The sequence below is a fragment of the Toxorhynchites rutilus genome, chromosome 2, assembly GCF_029784135.1.
Source record: "Toxorhynchites rutilus septentrionalis strain SRP chromosome 2, ASM2978413v1, whole genome shotgun sequence".
In the NCBI taxonomy this organism is placed as follows: Eukaryota; Metazoa; Arthropoda; class Insecta; order Diptera; family Culicidae; genus Toxorhynchites; species Toxorhynchites rutilus.
Genome location: NC_073745.1, coordinates 59,566,189 through 59,588,153, shown reverse-complemented (window position 1 = coordinate 59,588,153; position 21,965 = coordinate 59,566,189). Strand labels below are relative to the sequence as shown.

Here is a 21,965-nt window from a genome sequence, read left to right as displayed (position 1 = left end):
ATCAGCAGAAAATCCGCGAAAGTATTGATCGCCCTTACCTTGTTCAGAAATGTCTCCAGAACTCTTGACTCAATAATCTTATGGCGGGTTTACATTAGGGAGATCTATAGCTATAGATGGATTTATCCACGTGAAAATAGGTGTAAACGGGTGAGAATAAATATGATACATTTATTCGAGGTATATATAACTTGAATAAATTCAGCGATGTAAACGCTTGTGAATTTCTCACTGGTGAGAAATCACTGAAGTTGGATGCAGTGAGGTGAATAAATTCACCGAAAATATGAATATATTCATTATAAAAGTTCGCGCTAGTGTAAACGGTTGATGCTATTTCTATAAATATCATCATATTTTTTCACATGAATATATCCCTAGTCTAAACCCACCCTTAGAGTTACCACAAACCATGTCAGATTCGGTAAGTTCTCTCTTCAGTAGATGGCCGTAAATTATATCTAGGCCGAACCTATGTCTATGTTTATGTCTTCGACAACTCGGATAGCTACGCAGACGTGGATTGGGCTCCCTCGAAAAATCCTATCTCATAGCCACTTCACTTAAGCGTTCTACTAACGTTTTTTGACATAGGACTACGTCTAACAGGAAGATATTGGGGGTAAAATGAGAATTTAAACACTGAACATGTAGGAAATAATGCAAGATTTGCTCATTAGATTATGCTTATAACTACCATTTCTTAATAGACCGCAAAGATGTTTGCATCAATTGCTGGAAATATTTTTACGCATCTATTATAATATAGAAAATTATAATAGATAAACAATTGAATAAACACGCTAAGTTCATCGTTTTGATTATCATAATTTGTGCTCATCAAATTGTACCGATAAAAAGGAGCGACTAGAGTAAAAGCGAAATACAATTTGAATACAACAATAATATTGCGAAAATAAACGTAGGGAAGAAAAGAGAAGCGAAACATTGCATCGCAAGTCCCACCCCTGGGTGATTCTCCAGTCACCCATTTTTAAATTCGTCGCAATGTGGAATAATGAGATTGATGGAACAACAAACACACTGCGTTTCATAACTATAGAACCACTTTTTTTCTGGGTTTCCAGAGATATGTAAGAAGTCAGTTGAATTGAAGTATATGGTTTAGGATATAATATCTATCTTCATTTATAAGAATTTTCTTAAAAAGGCCTGTTTTAGATAGCTTACCATCAACACAAATGAACCGTCAGAAGTACAACGAAGTACTTCAGAATCACTTACAGCTATTTTTGCATCAAAAACAATGTGATAATTGGGTAATTTGGCATCAATTCATAAAATCCGGAAGGTTATGGCATGGTTTAATGAATGGAGGCTTCAGATTTTGAACTGGTAAGCTTGTTTACAAAATCAAACCCCTGTCAAGAACTTATTTGGAGTGATAGTAGGAATAGTACAGAGTCTTTCAGATTAAACGCTCACGCAAAAAATTGAATAGCTCCTCATAAGAAAAAAAACGCTCCGTCAATGGTAACACTGCATTCCCCACTTCGGGACTATAATATTCGGCTGCTCGTTCAGTCTGATCGGATGGTTTTTAGTGTCAAGATGTACAATTTACAAGAATGCGTATTTCTAGTGAAATCGTATTACTTGAGCAACCGAAGCCTTAATGAAACTTCGTCCTTTTATGGTAAGAATTTCGACATTTCTCGTCGTCGATTACTTCGTCGAGGGGGTACGTGAAGGACCGTTGGTATGTTAACCCTCTACCGCCCAAGTTTTTTATTCATCTAAAAAAACCTACTCCACTTTTATCTCGAATTTCCGACTTTCAATATAAAATACTCCTAGCAGAAAGCTGCCAGCATAAAAACAATGTGTATGTGTGATAGATGAAGTATTCTAAAGACGTTCTAGTGTTCACCCCATTGAAAATAATGTCTGAATAATTTGAAGAAAGAATTGGGATGTAGAGGGTTAATAAGCCACAAAGTTTGGAGGAACTTAAAGAAGAAATAACTCGGATTTTCAACAGCATCGATGTCGTAATGTTGGAGTTGTGTATGAAGAATTTTGTTCACCGTTTAAAGCGCGTTATCGAAAAAAAGGGTCGTCACATCGAAAATGTCCTAAAATTAGCTTTATTTTCGCTTTTTAAAAAAAAATCGGTTGATTTTTGTAAAAGTTATTGAAATTTTTGGCGTGAGCGTTCAATCTGAAAGACCCTGTAGATGCAGCTGGAACGAACAGTATCCTCTGCGTAGAACGAGATATACACTAAAACTTGACGCAGCTTGGTCGAAACCACTCCGAATGGGTTATTTGAACTGATTGAAAACTTAAGGTGACCTACGAATTAGAAACTGATTGTAATTCATTTTGCAGATAGTGATTCTATTCTATTGTGTATTTCCCTCATTCAATTATCCATCTAGCGTCCGGCTAGACGAATCCCACTTCAACAAAATGGCAATTTTGTGTCATAAAGAATTTCACAACAAAATTATTTTAAAAATTTTTTACCACTATCCAAACTGATTTTCATATGTTGTTTGCCGAGGGAGAAGTTGTGTGAATTTTGGATTGCTTTAAGGTGAAGGTGGAAGCTAGCCATTGTAGTAGTATAGGTGAATCTACGTGTAAAAATGGAATAATAGTGTTTGTGAGAGAAGAGCAAAGCACACGTAAATAGATCAATTCACTTATCAGACTGTGCACTTCATTGACACGAGTCTTTGAATACATTTGAAAAAAAAAAAACAATCCAATACTAAAGTAAAATGTATGAACGATATGTTCCGATGAACAATTGCAAATAAAAATATATATAGAAGGTGTATTTGTATATCAAGTAAAATTCTGAGCGTAACATGAGCAAATTTATAACACAAGCGAATTGGGGCTCTTTTGTTATCAACAAGTTCTTGCGCACAGTAACTCGATATTGATAATTTCTCAATATTTTCCTTCGTTGATCGTATTGTTTTCACATATTCACGTTGGAGAGCCTTAACCAATGTTGGTAATTAACAAGAGAATCGACGAAATCATCCAACTTTTTTCAGCATGTGAAAACAGCTTCTTCAATCAATGTGTTGGTCTCGCATCATACGATACCACTCAGTGAGTGAGCGAATCCAAACATGTGGTAGACAAGTTCATTCTGTCTCGTAAGTAGAAAGAACAGCAGCTCTGTCAACCAATGATTCACTCTCCATCGATCGGATTTGTGTGCGGATGAGACAGAGAAGGATCGCCAAGCGATAATTTTCCCATGATTGCACTCATTTGAACAATTATCATACCGTTTTAGGGGCCAATGCAGCAAATGTCTGTATATTGTGATGCATATCGTACAAATATTTATAAGCAGGGAACAAAGCGGCGATTTTTCTTCGATCAGTTGTTTTTGAATATGCCCTACTTATTCTTCAAATTTATCATGTGTAATACATATTTTAGATTAATGTGCGCTAATTGTATATGCGATAAAAGATGTTATGTTTTGTAAATGCTTGTGGTACTGTAGTTTGTTTTCCAAGAATAGCAGCATTAAAGAAAATTGGAACACCGCCAGCAGGTAACTTTTAACAACAAAAAACAGGACCACACGGCTAACGTAAAGAAGAAAACATCGAATAAAAAAGTCCGGTGCATGCGAATATACACACAGATGTGATATGAAATTGATAGCAAGAATTTTTCTGTTTTCCGGATGGTCAATATTTACCAGTTTTCGTATGGAGTGTAGCGTATATATATATATATACCAATCGATGGAAAATAAATCCAGATTGTATCCATTACCTAATATACTCGCGTCTCCCAGACCGACAATCAATAATTAGATTTTAAATAGGATGAATTTAATGACATTAAAAACTGAGTGAAGGCGAAGGACACATATTAATAGAGTACAGGGAAACTTCGATACAACGTACCCTCGTTATAACGTACCCTCGATATAACGTACACATTTTCAAAGTCCAAAGGAATAATTTTTTGAATATTGTTCTTCTGAAAGAACAGTAAATTATCCGTATTTTGATACTAAATCTTGATTTGTAGTTTTATCCAATCCCGAAATACAACTGTTTTGTGATTCCGGATTCTAAATGAATAGTATTTTAATCAACATTACGAAGAGAAACATCATGAGAAAGATTGGTTTCGTCTTCTAGTTGAATTTATTCATTAACCTTACTCAAACGGCAACACAATAAAGTAGTATAAGCTACGTTTCTGAGTTCTTTATTATGCTTCGATATAACGTACAATTCGATACAACGTACAATTTTGAAAGTAAAATGTACGTTATATCGAAGTTACCCTGTATCACGTTTTCTGCAAGGAATATTGAACAGATTTTCTTCTGTTAAGAACTTAATAACAGAAAAGGTTATTTATTTATGATTTATTATGATTTATTTTTGAGAAGGATGAATTAAATGACTTTAAAAACTGAGTGAAGGCGAAGAGCACATGTTTCTGGAGTTTCTTCATTCAATTATATCTTTTTCTTCAAATAAATACCAATATCGCCTTAAAATACACAATAGCAATATAACAGAGACACGTACAGTCAGAAAATTTTGAATAATTTGTTAATATACTTTATAAATATTATTATTTGAACGAATTTGTACGAAGCTATATAGAGGAGAGGACTGGAGAAGGGGTTGGTCAATACAACTAGTTTCGATTATCTGCAGTAGATTTATATAAGTTGGAAATTCCAAATTTAATATTTAAACATACCTAATATGATAATTCAATTAAACATGGATGTAGTTAGGATGAACAGGATCTGTTTAGTATGTTTTAATTCGGTTCTTTCGAATAATCACGGATGTAGTAAGGAAAAGGAAAAGTTGGGGTAGGAGTGTTGAGATTGTTGCAAAGAATACAAAATAAGTGATAAATCTTTGAATCCGCTTGGATAGTCCTTTGATTTATCGGATTCTCAAAAGATGTCTATTTAGCATCTTTATATGTTACGATGTTATCGCAGAATAGATTTAATTTAATTTAATTTTTTCTTGCAAATTATTATTTATTTGGTTTAAAAATAAATTCATAAGTAACGATGTGGGACTGGGACTGTGAATGGGACTTCCTGAAAAATATTGATTACCTCGAAAAAATACACTATACAACATTTTAGGTCATTCAGACTTTACTTACTATTGTCGTAAAGACGCCAAAGTTTGAGTCTTCCGAAAACCATAAAATCACCGTTCATGCGTTCATGCGTTTTTTTACAGCCGACAACGGGATATCAACATTTTCCTTGACTTCACAATGGAATCAGTCGGTACCTCATCCCAAGCCTCGGCCACCCAAAACATAGCATCCCTAATGTTGAATCGCTTAACCATCTTATCGAACTCTCCTTGGCTCCTGGATGCCAAGCTTTTGCTTGCATTTGGACTTGATCATTTGATTTTTTTTTTGTATTTGGCACCGATTTTTTTTCGAATTTCAAAACATTAATCCATTGTAGACCAATGAACAAAACGATTTCTTCAAAGATTTGGTGTTTTTACGAAAGCCATTAAAGTCCAGCGTGGATACAACCAGATTACAAAACTAGAGGGACGAGATCTAGCTTCATGAGGATGCATCGTATGCCTTTTCGAAATTTACAACAAATCAGTCTAGCCAGCAAGTAATCAACTATCCATCCCCTCTTAGATGATGCCTACACACGCTACTAATGATTTTATCACACGCTACTAATGATAAATCATTGATTTTTTTTATACAACTTATCTCAAAAGTTTATTTCAATAAGTGCGATCTTTTGCCCAATAGGATGCGAACTTGTGCCTCCACTATTGGACAAAAGTCCGCATTCGACAATTTGTATTATAATAAATATTGGACAAGCAAAACTCGGAGTATTTATAGATTGCGTTTCGAAGGTTATATATAGTTACTATTTGGTAAGCAAACTGAACCCTATTGGCTTTCCTTTTAAAAGTTATTAGACGACAACTGTTAGGTGCGCACCTGCGAGCATTAGCACATCGAATAGATATATTTTCATCGCATCGCATTTTTGCCTTGAGATTCAATTCTTTTCTGAGAGCGACACCAATCTATCACAAAGCGATTCGATCCAAAGCTCCGAGGCTAAGCACCCAATCGGATCAAGAAACGAAAGTAAAGCGACGGCAGAAACTAACGAATGAATCATAAAATGATACAAGCGAGCATCGATGAACACGCGCACAGATACCAAGCGATGACTCTCACGCTGTGTTCATTCAGTGTTTTCGTTGGCACGTCAGTTTTCTGTTTCATGAGTGATTTAAAACATATTATTGTGTGCGTTGAATGAATCAAATAAGAGAATGTAACGAGCGCTCGGTGATACGATTGAAACCATCCTTGGCCTTAACCCTTTTTTTCGTTAGCCGAGTCATTTTGATTGAATGTAATACTTTTCCGTTTACTGTTTTTGAAAGCATAGGCAGCCATGGCAGTGTTCCGAGTTCTGCAATACAATTTTCTTACCCAATGTCAAAGTTGCTAAAACTCACATTATAGACCCATTAAATGTAAAAATAATAATTGTATTGATATCAACACAATTTGATTCTATTGATTTTCATGACATGAAACGCTATGACTCAGGAATAACATTTTATTGAGTGGTTTTTATATCTGTTTCAATGATGTTGTCTGGCATTAGTGTCGAAAAAATAAAGATGTTTTCACCAATACAAACAAAACCTTTGCGGATAATTGAAAAATGAAAAGTTAACTTTCAGAGCACTAGCTCGAGTTTTACGACGTTTTCCACTATACATTGCGATGGCAGATTAAAATTTAATATCTGGTGAGTAATCGATTAGATTTTGGTTGATATCACTTGGTGGGAAGTGTGTACAAACGATCATTTTCTTCACACTGTTTCGCAAAATTATTGATTTTCGGGCGAGGGGTAAGGGAGGGAGATGAAAGAAATGAGCGCCATTGTGGCAGCCATTTGTGGCTAGCTTCCACCTTCACCTTAAGCTTATTGCTGATATTTTGCCATCGATCATTCAATATTCGCGAGGTCATGTATTGTTTACGGGTTATAAGTTGCGTCAAAGTGCATGGAATTTGCAAAGGTGGATATGAAGGAGATATTTTCCAGCGGAGCCAGCTATGTTCTTCGATTAACAGCTTGCACAGCAACCGATGTTCTATTGTCGTTTTTGACGTAGGACTACGTCTAACCGGAAGATATAGGGGGTGAAATGGAAATCTAGGCACTGAACAAGTAGGAAAAAATGCAAGATTTGGAACGCTTATAACTCGAGCATTTCTCAATAGATCGCAATGGTTTTGACATCAATTGATAGGAAATATATCTACGCATCTATCATAATGAATAACATTTCATTTTTCTTGAGATAAATAATTGAATAATTGTGAAATATCAAGCATTGTCCAAATGCACTATGTGCCTATTTTTGATTGGTCCATTTTGTGCTCCTCAAATCGTACCGACCAAAACGGGCAACCAGAGCAGCAGCGAAATAGAATGAAGCACCATTGGAAAGGAAAAAGAAAAAAATGAACGAAACATTGGTCGCTGTCTCACACATGCGTAATTCTCGAGCCAGCCAGTCAGCTTAAAAATCCCCGCTCCGCTGCCGTAACGATCATTCTCATTCAAACCGTACACCACATCGGTTCGCATCAAAACACTTCAATAAACCAACCCAAGCAGCCATGTCTGGACATGGTAAAGGAGGAAAAGTGAAGGGAAAGGCAAAATCCCACTCGAACCGTGTTGATCTGGAGTTCCCCGCAAGGGTAGCTAGGCCGTGCGCGTTAGTACCAGTGCACCAGTCCACCTAGCCGGCGTTATATAGTTTCGGCCGCCGAAGTGATCGAGTTAACTGGCAAAGCTGCTCGCGACGATAAGAAAACCCGCATTCGGAACAGAACACATTCGGTTCGGTGGACATCAAGACAACAGGCAGTTGCAGCGAGTGGCAAACGCAATCGCAAAACGGCAGCTGGTAGCAGAAGAAAAAAGTTTGTTCTTTGGTGGCAAATCCAGAATAAGGCGGTGGTTTTTTTTCAAAACCACGAGTACTAAGTTTTCTAAAATTCCATAAAACACGGCGCTTATCAGGGCCATTAAACCTTTCAAAAAAGAGTTTACGAAATACAGTTCAATGCTTACTAAAATAATATCCAAAATAATAATAAAACACAAATTGATTTCTTCATAATTTGTTTGCCAGTATATGATGAGTATGTGAATTTGGCAGTTGTTCTGAGCTTATTTATGGTTGGGGACTTTCCCGATTATTCAATATTCATTAATTTTTAAATTGCTTCTAGATTGAAAGTACAGTAATTTACATTTAGCTCGACATTCAGCTAATTGGACGGACCTGTAATGCGACATATTTAGTTGGACATTTTTGTAAGCATAAAGTTCGAGGTCCAAATTATGACCCCACATCGAAAGTCGACACTGTACCACTGTCATCGCAAATGATCATGTAATTGATTAAAAAATCGCCTCCAATGCGACACTGAGTGGTGTTTCGGCACGTCGCATTAAATGTAATTTACTGTACAACATGTCACAAGCTGGATGGGAAGAAATTTTCCAACTGTGAAAGCTGTGGCGAGTGGCAAACGCAATCGCTAAACAGGAAGGTTTAGCCGAACAAGATGGGGATATCTAGTGATAACAAAACAATAAACTCTTTAGATTAAAGATAATTTTGTGATCCTGAAAAGGACCCTTTTTAGCCTGCATGTGAATCCAACGAGCGAACAAATCGTAATGAATGTATTTTTTTGCCATTGCTGCCTTTTAACGCTCTTTCGTTCGTCTCGTTGGACTCGCCCCTTTGGCTTAGTCTGCTGATTTGTCTCTATCCTGTGAGTGTGTACCGCTAGAGTACAAAAGGCGCGGATCCGCTGAAAAATATATCATTCTCTTTCAAACCGTAAATCAGTGTGGTTGTGTGGCATCGTTTCACATCACATCGCATCAACGGATTGGTGCCGGAGCACCAGTATACCTAATAGCGGTTATAGAATTTCGGCCGCCGGAGTGCTCGAGTTGGCTTGCAAAGCTGCTCACAACAATAAAAAAAAACCCGCAAAACCGAACAGAACAGAGCACATTCGGTTCGGTGGCAAAAACTAGTTTCAGCGAGTGGCAAACGCAATCGCAAAACGGAAGCAGGTAGAAGAAGGAAAAAGTGTCATTAAACCTTTCAAAGAAGAGTTATTGAAAGTTTTTCACAATACCAATGCATTCTAAAGAGACATAATATGACATATAATATAAACTGATTTATTTTGTTTATCTTGTTCTTGAACTTATTGGTGGTTGGGGTCTTTTAAATTGATCATTCAGTTTTCACAAACCCATGCATGGTTTCCGAATTAAAAATGGCTTCAAATTACAACACATTTTATGCAGGATGGCATTAACGAATTTTCTCGGTAGCAAGAACTGCTTTCTTTGGTTGATAACTGATGTTGAAAAATGAATGACGTTACATCTGCATTGTATAGAAAAATAACTAAGGAGCAACATGAGCTATGTATTTCCTTATTCTTCTTTCTTTGTTTTTAAGAGGCTTTGAACTTTGCAGTTCATTCGCCTCTATGTATTTCCTGCTGCTCTGTTCTTATTTTAAAGGGCTTTAATCCGAAGGTCATTCGTCCATGTATTTACTGTTGGTTTTTCAGAACGCTTATAGCTCGTTTATTTCTCGACAGATCGTAGAGTTCGTCTCCAAAAACTCAGTTCTTTTTCATTTTTATTTACTTTGTTTGCGGAAACTACAAATCTTACAATTCATTCGTCTCCGAAACACGGAAACAGTTTAAGGTACGGTAATGTGCTCAATAGTGAAATATATGATAGTGAATGAGCTGAGATCTACCAATGCATTCCCTATCACAGCCATCATTTTGATTGTACGATATGTGCATACGTCGAAAGATGCCCTGCGTTTAACATTTAATAAGTACAAAGCCTTCGGAAAAAAATCAAGATTTAACTATAAGACAGCGAGAAAAAATTGAGAAAGTTTGTAAAAAAAACGCAAAAACACAACACCAAAGGTTCTTTTTAGAACCCCCAACATGTTCATGAAGAGTAAACAGTAAACTAATCCATTTTTCAGGTAGATAGATAGGTATTCACGTAGCAGAAGAAAATAAAACAATATATTTAAAATATATATTTAGCAAAAGCTGTCCCCTTTGTATAGTCCTACGTCACTCCGGTTATGTCCCCGACATTACCCACCCGTCTTTTTTTTTGACGTGGGACTACGTCTAACCGGAGTATATGGGGGGTAAAATGAAAACCTAAACACAGAACTTGCAGGAAAAAATGAAAGATTCCGAATGCTTATAACTCGAACATTCTTTACCGGATCGGAAAGATGTTTGCATCAATTGATAGGAAATTTTTCTACACGTCTATCGTAATTAATAAAATGCTATTTTTCATTAGATAAAGAATTGAATAACTGTAAAATATTAAGCGTTATCTAAACGACCTAGCTGCCTCGTTTTGATTGGCCCGATTTACGGCTTCCCCAACACAGCCATAATAACCAAGCAGCCTTGGTGAAATCGGCATTGCAAATACATGAAAGTCGGGGGTATTTTTGTTCCGACTGAAATGTGTTTCCCCAACACAGACTTCAGAATCAAGGTGTGAGGAAGAGTTGGCATTGCAAATTCATGCAGTTCAGGGGTGTTTCTTTTCCGACCGGAATGTGTTTCCCTAACAGAGACTTTAAATCCAAGGAGCGTGGGGAAATTGGCATTGCAAATAACGTAAGTTGGAGGCATTTTTCTTCCAACTGAAATGTGTTACCCTAACACAGACTTCAAATTCATGAAGCGTGGGGAAATTGGCATTGCCAATTCATGCAAGTCGGGGGTATTTTTGTTCCGATTGAAATGTGTTTACCCAATATACGTACTTTGGTACTCGCTTATCTTTGTGCAGACTAAAATATGTTTCCTTTACACTGTCTTCTAAACTTGGAAAATCGTGCAGACATTAGAGGCGAATGAACTTTCAAGTTTAAAGCAAGCAAAATTCATCTGTGCTGTTCACTGAATTTCTACACATACCATTCGATGATTAGACAAAATATTGATAACCAGTTGCTGCGATAACGCCTATCGATCAAACAATATGCGTTCGACGTACATGTCAAAATCGAAACTGAGTGCCAGAAGTTCATCAATTCATGTAAATTCGCTGTTCGAAGAAGTACGTACACTTGAGAGATGCAACCTTCAGAGTGAAATGTAAAATAAAATAATCGTTTGAAAATTCTTCCGTTCACATATTTTGTCCTAGGCATCAAACCAAACGTAAAAGGACTGTCATTCAATTTACTTGGAACGAAGAACATAATCTATCACAATGCATGCATGACATTACATGGCATTTTTTCAATCTCTTTACTTAAAAAGTAAAGATATTGAATTCAATTAAATTCGGAAATTGTTTCACTCAATCAAAAATTTAATCAATACAAACAAATGATTGCTAAGCTAAGGTAGTCCCACGTAAACCTTGCGGTTATATCATAGATATAACCCACCCATTTTTTTTCGTAAAACGTTGTATGGGATGATTTGTGTTTTATTTCTGTGGGAATTATGTTTTTGGGAGTGTTGGAGATGTAATTTTGATATACTGAAAAACTACTTGGGTTTTGAATAAGTTTAGTATTTCAGCGCCGCTCTAGACAGTGAGACATGAACAATACATGTCACAGATGTAGAAGAGTTAATGTTTTTGCTGCTATGATAATGGTTCGCGTCGCAAAACATTCAGCATTACATCTGCACTGTATAAAAACATGAATAAGAAGCAACATAAACATTTCTCGACACATCGCATATATTTTTGCATCAGATGTTACGACCGTTCCAAGGATGTTATACTTTCTACCAAAGCAGCCGTAACACACACAGCTTTCATTGGGATTCTATCAACGATAGAATGTGCAGATTGAGAATGCAAGTCCGCTTCTTCAGCATCACCACATCAACGACCACAATGAGGGCTGTAGCACCGAAGAAGGCAAACAACACATCATCACAAAATCGTCATCGGTGATTTAAACGCTCAGGTCGGTCAAGTGAAGTTCAGATCGACAATCGGTAGGATCAGCCCTCATCCACGAACCAATGAAAACGACCTAAGACTTATCGACTCCACTGCCTCCAAGAACAGAGCCATTAGGCTGCCAATGAATGTATGGGGAAAAATCTACCTTAAAATTTCAAAAAGTTACCCCATACAAAATGTTCACAACCTCGGAAAAAACTTCGTCTTCTTCTTCTTCTTCTTCTTCCTTAATGGCACTAACGTTCCTAGAGAAACTTCGCCGTTTCAACATAGTCTCCCATTGTTTTTAAACGATCTGACATGGTGTGCCGAGCTACCACAAGTGTATCTGCAAGTTCTTGTTGCGTTTGTGACGGATCTTGATCCAGTAAAGCCTCCAATTCTTCATCTTCAAACTTTTTGGCGGTCCGGAACGTTCTTCATCTTCCAAGTCAAAATTACCACTTTTAAACCGTGCAAACCACGTCTGACACGTTCGCTCAGTTGGTTCGCTCATGGCCACCATAAATTTCCACAAAAATTCGATTACTTTCCGCAGCTTTTTTGAAGCAGCTCCCCGCAAAAACAATCTCGTTGGTACAAAACTCGACACATTCGAAGTGGCAAAAAACTATGGTGTTCACGCTTCAACTTTTTGACATATACTGAAAAAGACGCGCAATGACATTAGCTTTCCAACGTATGTCTGGAAATATGATTCACTGAAATATTAATCAAGCTACACCATCTGTTGTAAAACCGAAGAAACTTACCGGTACACCTAATAAATAAAAACGTGCCATCAACCTTTGAAAGAGCTGCTGGTTAAAGCATCATTGGATCTAAAGCACGATTATTTTTCCAGTCTTCCTCAGTAGCTTCGATGAAACCCCGATACATAACTGAGCAATAATTTTAAGTACATGAGCCGCTGCTTTTGTCGTCAATTTCAAAAAATCAGAACCAAGGATTTCCGTTTGGTTAATGGCAGAGATTTTTCGATTGTTTGATAGTTTGTTTCATTATATGTATTATTTTTTTCAATGTAAAAAAAAGTGTTATGTAGTGACCAAATCGATTGATACAAAAATCTCACAAATCTATCATGAAATTACCGAAATTGGACAATTTTTATGATGCGCTCGATTTTTGATTTTCGAGCGTAATCCTACGTCAAAACAAAAAGAAAAATGTTCAGCGGGAAGATTTAAAATTACAAATTCCATGTTGATCCAAACCTTTTTTATTCTTTTTTAGTGACTTTCAGCCATAGGCTGGTTCGCATTTTTAAAACGTTTCAATGATGGTTCGACACACCTACCCCCCCCCCTCGCTAAGGAGGGGGCTGCCATACAAATGAAACACAAATTTCTGCATAACTCGAGAACTAATCGAGCAAACGAAACCAAATTTGCATGTGGAGGTTTTAGGATGCAATAAATGATTCTATGGTGCTTCGACACTTCTCCCCCTCTCTTAGGGTGGGCAGTCATACAAATGAAAAACAAATTTCTGCATAACTCGAAAACTAATCAAGCAAATGGAGCCAAATTTGGAATGTGAAGATTTTAGGGGCCACGAAACGTTTCTATGGTGAATAGACACTCCTCCCCCCTCTCTAAGGGGTGAAGAGGGGAGGGGTCTGTCTTTATTCTATCATATTTTCTGTATCAAACATTTATTCCATATAACAGAGAAACATGTTATTTGCAAGTGGTTGAAACTCTTGAACGAGAATTGTATCTGAAAATAATCTGATATTACAATGATGAGTTTTGGTAGAAGTACTAGGATTTTTTTAGGTTGGCTTCGTACCACTCCAACACGTCCTTTGAATAGTGGCACGAAGCGAGATCCGGCCAGAAGATGGTCGGGCCCTCGTGCTGCTTCAATAGTGGTAGTAAGCGCTTCTGTAGGCACTCCTTAAGGTAAACCTGCCCGTTTACCGTGCCGGTCATCACGAAGGGAGCGCTCCGCTTTCCGCAAGAGCAGATCGCTTGCCACACCATGTACTTTTTGGCAAACTTGGATAGTTTCTGCTTGCGAATCTCCTCCAGAACGCTGAATTTGTCCTCTGCGGAGAAGAACAACAGGCCCGGCAGCTGACGAAAGTCCGCTTTGACGTAGGTTTCGTCGTCCATTAGGCAATGCGCCTTCGTCAGCATTTCGGTGTACAGCTTCCGGGCTCGCGTCTTCCTCACCATGTTTTACCTTTCGTCGCGGTTAGGAGCCTTCTGAACCTTGTATGTACGCAGGCCCTCCCGCTGCTTGGTCCGCTGGACGAATGAACTTGACAAATTCAGCTTATTGGCGACATCCCGGACCGAACTTCTCGGATCACGTCTAAACTGCTTAACTACGCGCTTGTGATCTTTTTCACTGACGGAGCATCCATTTTTGTCGTTCTTCACCTTCCGGTCGATGGTTAGGTTCTCGAAGTATCGTTTTAGTACTCTGCTGACCGTGGATTGGACGATTCCCAGCATCTTACCGAAGTCCCGATGTGACAACTCCGGATTCTCGAAATGAGTGTACAGGATTAATTCACGACGCTCTTTTTCGTTCGACGACATTTTTCCAAATTTACAAAAAATTGACAGTGAAGCATGGACAACGTGATCTATACACTCTTATCTGATTTTAAAGCGAAAGCTGAAGATATAATTCCTAAAAATTAAATTTCTACAGCGTTTTTTCCGTGATGCAATTTGATGTGACACACCCTTTATAACGAAAAATGGAATACTGGTGGAGGAACAGTCGGGGTTCAGGAAAAACCACTCTTGTAAAACAGCTCTCAATTTGTTACTCCTGAAATGGAAACAGGCTATAGAGACGAAGGAAATAGTATTGGCTGTATTTATTGACTTGACGAGGGCTTTTGAAACAATAAATCGAATAAAATTACTAAATTTGCTTTCCAATTATAATGTAACTGGACCTGTATTGAAATGGTTTGAAAGTTACCTGAACGGGCGAACACGAATCACTATTTACAGAGACAGTGAATCATCGGCGGGACCAATGAATCTGGGTGTACCTCAAGGAAGTGTTCTGGGGCCGCTGCTTTTCTTGCTTTTTATTAATGACATCAAAAAAGTATTAAATGACAGTGACGTAAACGTATTTGCTGACGACACAGCAATATTCATTGTTGCTGAGACATTGCAAGATTGCTACATCAAGATGAACCGTCAACTGCAAAACTTAGACGAATGGTTGAAATGGAAAAAAAAGGAAGTTAAACATCAGCAAAACAAAGTATTAGACTGTCGAAAAAGTCCTGCGGTATTTCCGCGAGGTGTCGTTGTAAGCGCGTTGTTCTAGTTGTATTCATTGTATCGAGTCATACTATAGCTTGTTGGAAAGGTATTTTTGCGCGCTATAATATAGTCCTTGACAGTGTTTTGTTTGGTTAAGTCGTTCGTGAGTTATAGTGTCGCAAATATGGAGCAAAATAAAGAGAAAATCCGACATATTTTACAGTACTACTATGACAAAGGCAAAAATGCATCTCAAGCTGCCAATAAAATTTGTGCAGTTTATGGACCCGATACAGTTTCCATTTCCACCGCACAACGATGGTTTCAACGTTTTCGTTCTGGTGTAGAGGTCGTCGAAGATGCGCCACGCTCCGGAAGGCCTGTCGTCGAAAATTGCGACAAAATCGCTGAATTAGCAGAGAAAGACCGGCATAGTAGCAGCCGTAGCATCGGCCAAGAGCTGGGGATAAGTAATCAAACCGTTATTAACCATTTGAAGAAGCTTGGATTCACAAAGAAGCGCGATGTATGCAAAAAAACATGTTTGACCGTATCGACGCATGTGAATCGCTGCTGAATCGCAACAAAATCGACCCGTTTCTGAAGCGGATGGTGACTGGCGATGAAAAGTGGGTCACTTACGACAACGTGAAGCGCAAACGGTCGTGGTCGAAGCCCGCTGAAGCGGCTCAGACGGTGGCCAAGCCCTCATTAACGGCCAGGAAGGTTCTGCTGTGTGTTTGGTGGGATTGTCAAGGAATAATCTATTATGAGCTGCTTCCCTATGGCCAAACGCTCAATTCGGACCTGTACTGCCAACAACTGGACCGCTTGAAGGTAGCACTCATGAAGAAGAGGCCATCTTTGATAAACAGAGGCCGCATTGTCTTCCATCAGGACAACGCCAGGCCACACACTTTTTTGGTGACGCGCCAGAAGCTCCGGGAGCTCGGATGGGAGGTTCTTTTGCACCCGCCGTATAGTCCGGACCTTGCACCAAGTGACTACCACCTGTTTTTGTCCATGGCGAACGAGCTAGGTAGTCAGAAGTTAGCCACAAAAGAGGCCTGTGAAAATTGGCTATCCGAGTTTTTTGCCAATAAGGAAGCGAGCTTCTATAACAGGGGTGTTATGAAGTTGGCATCTCGTTGGGAACAAGTCATCGAACAAAACGGCGCATATTTGACTTAAAACAGATGATTGTAACTAATTTTATGAACAAATGAAAATTCAAAAAAAATACCGCAGGACTTTTTTGACAGCCTAATATATGGTAGTATCGACACGCAATCTTGACAGTGATAGTCTTAGTATAACTATCGATGGACAAACTGTGTAAAGAACGACATCAATCAAATATCTTGGCGTTATTCTGAAATGTAAAGAAAATTTCTATGGAATTCATCGAAGTTTAGGATTAACACCGAATCCTTGCAAAACAACATACCCCGAAAAAAAAATCTCTATAAATCAGTAGAGATTTCATTAGATTTCATCGATTTTTTGTACTGATTCACTTCTCAGTATAAAATAAACAAATCCGTAAATCTGGCATCGCTGACGTTAAGAAAAAGACATTCACAAACTTTCCGAAATAGAGCGTGAATTATATATGATATTGAAATGAATTACTCACTAAAAGCTTAATCAATCGACGTTTATCAAGTTGTCGTATTAATCGTATTAACGCTACAAATGTTTTTCACTGATGAAACAATTTTTTTCTTCCCTTCCCGGGCTCGTTCAGTTCGCAGGGCTGCTGTGATTATTATTACGATCGCTAGTATTGTGAAGGACCCGAGTAGAATACCCCTATAATTTGGATACCTACAAGTAAAAAAAAACTTTATATGATTTGCAAGTAATGTCGGGTATTGTTTGCTTCTCAGCTTATATTCTTATTTTGACACTGACATTTGATTGTAAGGCTGTTACTCCGATGAATTAACATTCTTTGATCTTTTAAATAAAATGACATTTGACAATGTTATTGAAAAATATGAGTAGATGTTGTTCAGAATTAATTTTGCTATATTTCTCAACGTTCTTCAACAGCTGTCAGTGTCAAAATAACACATGATTCAAAACAAAACCAACAGATGGAGAGCCAGGACGAGTAACTGTTTGAACTACCGGCGATTGAAGTTGGGTATTAGAAAATTCAGAATCGTTCTCTACTAATAGTACCAGGCCGATTTCCCAATATTCAATAACTAGCAGAACGAACACAAACGTTTATGAAAGCGCTCATAATCAGAAATGTTTCGGAAACGCAAAACCAATTAGCGACACAGACGCTATTTACATGCATGGATACTACCGGTTGTTTGCCTCCAGATAACAACGCCTTGTTCTTGTGTGCGGTAGCAGAAAACTCGTCGATGTAGTTTTCACCCTGCGCACTTTGCGCATCAATTTTCAGGTACGGCCCATAAAGACCTGCAATGAACAGGAAAAATCGTCGTAAAACTCCCTGAAAGTCACTCAAATCTACCTTTCGCCGGTGACCAGTGATGAACATGTTTCGCCCTGGGGATTCCCTTCGTTGCAAAAGAAGTCCACAGCTGGACCATAATTTTTGCCACCTTAGTATCTTGGGCGTTCAGCTCCGTTCTGGGGAAAAGGTACTTCAAATCTTCTGCATGGTCAACGGCATCTTTCAACGCAAAAGGGTAGCTCAAATTACGCGCGGTCCGTATGTTGGAATAATCCAAGCTATAAAGGTAGACATTCTCTGGAATCACTCGTGCGAATGCGTTCAGCTCGGTGAGAACGGGTCCCTTGATACCATGGTTGCCGCAGATCTGAGGAAGAGATATCAGTGAATTATTCTAATGTTAGATGTTTATCAGAAAACCTACATCAATCAAACCGCCAACAATTTCTTCCCAACGATATCGATCCATTCCATTAACTAGGAACCTGCTCATTATATCGTACGCCTCCAGAACTCCATCCAATCGGTTCTGACCAAACTTCTGATGGAGCGTTCGAACCAATCGCAACAAATCATATGAGTTAAAGTGTGATTTCATCGCCTCAGGTTGAAATTTGCCAATTTCATGCAGTAAAAATATTCCCTCCTGTGAAGTAGCTCCCAACATGATGGGTATCGTGGTCGGAACATCCCAGAGATATTGCTTAGGATGCTCCGGGAATACTTGCGAGGGACCACCAACAACTACAGTCGTTCCCGCAACGGATGGATAGCCGTGATTAATGACTGTTTCTTTCCTGTGAGCACCAAAAGCCTCGAGCAAGCGTTTCACCGGTACCTCCTGAAGACACTGCTCAACGGAAGCAGGATCGTTACAACCCGCCCGCTTGGCGATATCGTGTGCTCCTTCCACGGGGTTGTCGCCCATAGCCCAGGGCGAAAACAGTGAACCAGATTGAAGGATGGCCCTATGGAACAGTGGTACTTTACGGCCCTGGACCAACGGACTGTGCAGCATTGTGGAAACGGACGCACCTCCTGCCGACTCGCCAAAAATCGTGACCTCTTTGTTGTTTCCGCCAAAGTGATCGATGTTCTGCTGAACCCACTCCAACGCCGCTATCTGATCCAGGAGACCCATATTCCCACGTATTTTATCGTTCATAAACGAAAGAAAGCCCAGCGGACCGAGGCGGTATTGGATCACCACCAGGACAACGTCCGATTCGAGCAGATAATTTGAACGGTAGCCAAGAGCACCGCCAAAGTAGAACCATCCACCGTGGATCCACACCATTACAGGTCGATTTCCATCCAGCTGAAGAAGTTATCCAAGATGGAAACCAATTCGCAAAATCACGCACTCATCACTACTCACACTCGTGGTATACACCGACAAGGTGAGGCAATCCTCGTCCTCCGTATTGACGTATTCATCCCAAATTTGTGGACACTGAATTCCAGGTTTCGTTGCGTCTAGTTTACCGTTCATCTTGGTTATTTTTACCGGGGGCTGGAATGCAAAAATCACCGAAAAAACTTGCAAGCTTCGATACACTTCCTTCCAATACCTGAAATCTCAAACTGCCAACCGGTGTCTGAGCGTACGGAATCGCGTGAAACTCATAAATCGTGCGGTTCGTCCACGCAGTATATCCAATGGTTCCCTGAATAAATAGCAAATCCTGAATTTTAACCACCGGTTCTGGATGCTGTGAGGCGCATAGTGCCAAAAAAGCGGCGAACGCGATACCAATAAGAGGCCTCATTTCGCGTTTCTACTTAGAGAACGTTATCCGACGACTGAGTAATGAGTTTGGGCGAGTGCCACTTATTAATAGGGTTTCACTAGCAAGCTTAAGCGAGAAACCGGAAAGATTGCAGCTGTGATAAAACTACAACGAGCGAGGTGTAGCCCAACTCATTAGTCATAGCTTTTTAATGAATTTTTTTTGACGTAGGACTACGTCTTTCATTTCTATACCGGGGTGTAAAATCAAAGTTTCGAAAACGAAAGCGTTACGCCGGAGACAGAGATTTTGAGCGTTAATAGCTTATAAACAACTGAACGAAATGGTATGATAAACACTTCTTTCGAAAGATAAAATGTCTACGCGTTCTATACTTGTTACTTTCTGATCCAAAAACTTGTTTCAATAGTCTTAAAATTGCTTTCAAAACAGGCTATTGAAATCACCAATCGGTATATAAGCGAGCGCCGCTCGGAAATCCACTCAGTTCAAATTGAACAGCGATTGGAGCATGTTGTCGCTGTTGTGGTGAAGCTCTTCGTTTCTCATGAAAGCGCGGATGAACGGTGTCACCAAGAGCCTGTTTGTGCACCTTAGGCCAGAAGGGAATCCATCAGGAGGAGAGTGATGCCACAAACGGTTCCCCGGGAAGATCTCGAAGCAGCCGCTACACACACACACACAGACACATACACGCGCGGAATTCTTTCCGTTTGGATGCCATTCAGCATCGAGAAAGATCCAGAAAATAATCTGCCAGTTCCTCTGGGAATTTGAAAATACATTCATGTGAAGGAGTTTATTTGAATGTTTTCTATCCATGTAACACTGTGACCAAATACATTTGGTTTTGTGATTTTTCAATCAATCGCAAACAACAGGATAGCTTCTGAAGATTATTCTTCCCCATCAGTAGGATATTTCCGTATCCAATATTGGATGCATAAAACCTTGTGCCTCCAACGTAACGCTCTCGTTTTCGAAGTCCCCCAAATATTCATTCATTCAGAATGAATTCAGATTCAACTTTAAACAAATGATCTCTTAATCAACGATAGTCCTACGTCACCCTTGCGGTTATACCATAGATATAACCCACTTCCTGTTTTTTATGTTTATTCTGCAACTTAAGGCAATGCCTTTTCAAATGTTACAATGCATTTACACGGTAGAACTAGTGACACATACCTTGGAAATTTTTATAATTTTTCAAATCTAACACATTTTTAAATTAATTTTCACGAAAGTGCTCGAACAACCCTCTCCTAAATGCTGAATCTGATCTTTCCAAAGTTAAATCATTCGGTAGTGAATTCCAAATTGCAACGCCTCTGACAAAGAATGAATTGCCATATTTCATCAAGTGGTACCGCGGAATTACAAACTTCCGACAGCGAACGCTTCTCAATGGTCTCAATTTACTGAACAAATATTGTGGTTCTTTGTTTTTTATTAGTTGGAATATCAGCAAGCAACATCTAAGCTTCCCAAAGCTTTGAAACGAGCATCCAAGTAACTTTGACTGCAAATGTAAAACATGCGAAAAACTATTTAGATTGAACACGAAACGTACACATGAATTTAAAGCTATTTTTAGTTTGTTGATTGCAACTGATGAAGGCTGTATCAAAAGGAAATCGCACGACATAAAATGAGGAAGGATAAGCGATTTAAACAATTTTAATTTAATATCAAGACTCAGAAAACTACCCCTAAGCTGCAATGAGCGTAGTTTTCCATACACTTTTCCACATTGTTCGAGAATAAAACTGTCCCATTCCATATTTTCCTGGATTTTGTAGCCCAAGCTGGTAACAGAGCTAACAAATGGCAATAATGAGTCATTCAGCCTCAAACACGGCCTGTCAACATTATTTCTAGCATCCCCTATGAACATTGCGTACGACTTTTTAACATTGATTGACAATCTATTTCTCAATGACCACTCAGAAATACGAGCCAAATCTTCATTCACTTGGAAAGCGATTACATTTGTATTTTGTAAAGTACATTTATGATATAGTTGCACGTCATCTGCATAGAGGTGAACCATGCAATATTTTAAAGTGTTCGGAAGGTCGTTTATGTATAACGAAAACAAAATTGGCCCCAAAACAGAACCTTGAGGCACTCCTGATCTAATCGGAAGAAAAATAGAAAAATTTAAATTATTCCACACAGTTCGAAAACGATTACATAAGTATGAACTAATTAATTCGACAGCACTGCCAGAAAACCCAAACTTGTTTGTTAGTTTTCTGCATAAAATACTATGCGATATAGTATCGAACGCTTTGGAAAAATCCAGTATGATAAAAACTACTGGTTTGCCTTCGTCCATAATCAACCCTATGTCATCGAATATTTTGAGCATAGCTGTTTTGGTGCTATGTTTAGGGCGGTATCCTGATTGATATTCGTTCAAA

General features: G+C 38.7%; 1 protein-coding gene across 2 annotated transcripts; it reads right to left on the bottom strand.

Moving 5' to 3' along the window:
* Window positions 1–17,025: 17,025 nt before the first annotated feature.
* LOC129768414 (glutactin-like) lies at window positions 17,026–19,582 on the bottom strand. 2 transcript variants are annotated; one of them, XM_055770060.1, is made up of 6 exons: window positions 19,360–19,582; window positions 19,167–19,301; window positions 18,213–19,106; window positions 17,846–18,155; window positions 17,657–17,790; window positions 17,026–17,178 (listed from the first exon to the last, which is right to left on the bottom strand). In XM_055770060.1, the coding sequence occupies exons 1-6, from the start codon at window positions 19,555–19,557 to the stop codon at window positions 17,164–17,166; spliced, it is 1,686 nt and encodes a 561-aa protein (XP_055626035.1). In that variant the 5' UTR covers window positions 19,558–19,582; the 3' UTR covers window positions 17,026–17,163. The 2 variants fall into 2 exon arrangements, with proteins under 2 accessions (XP_055626035.1, XP_055626036.1); XM_055770061.1 differs by having other exon boundaries at window positions 17,672–17,790.
* Window positions 19,583–21,965: the final 2,383 nt, after the last annotated feature.

Excerpts from the sequence above, each read along its gene's own strand:
- LOC129768414 (XM_055770060.1), bottom strand. The coding sequence starts at position 19,557 with ATGAGGCCTCTTATTGGTATCGCGTTCGCCGCTTTTTTGGCACTATGC. Across the intron at positions 19,107-19,166 it reads TGTCGGTGTATACCACGAGT|CTGGATGGAAATCGACCTGT; the intron begins GTGAGTAGTGAT and ends TAACTTCTTCAG. Across the intron at positions 17,791-17,845 it reads TCACTGGTCACCGGCGAAAG|GTCTTTATGGGCCGTACCTG; the intron begins GTAGATTTGAGT and ends TGTTCATTGCAG.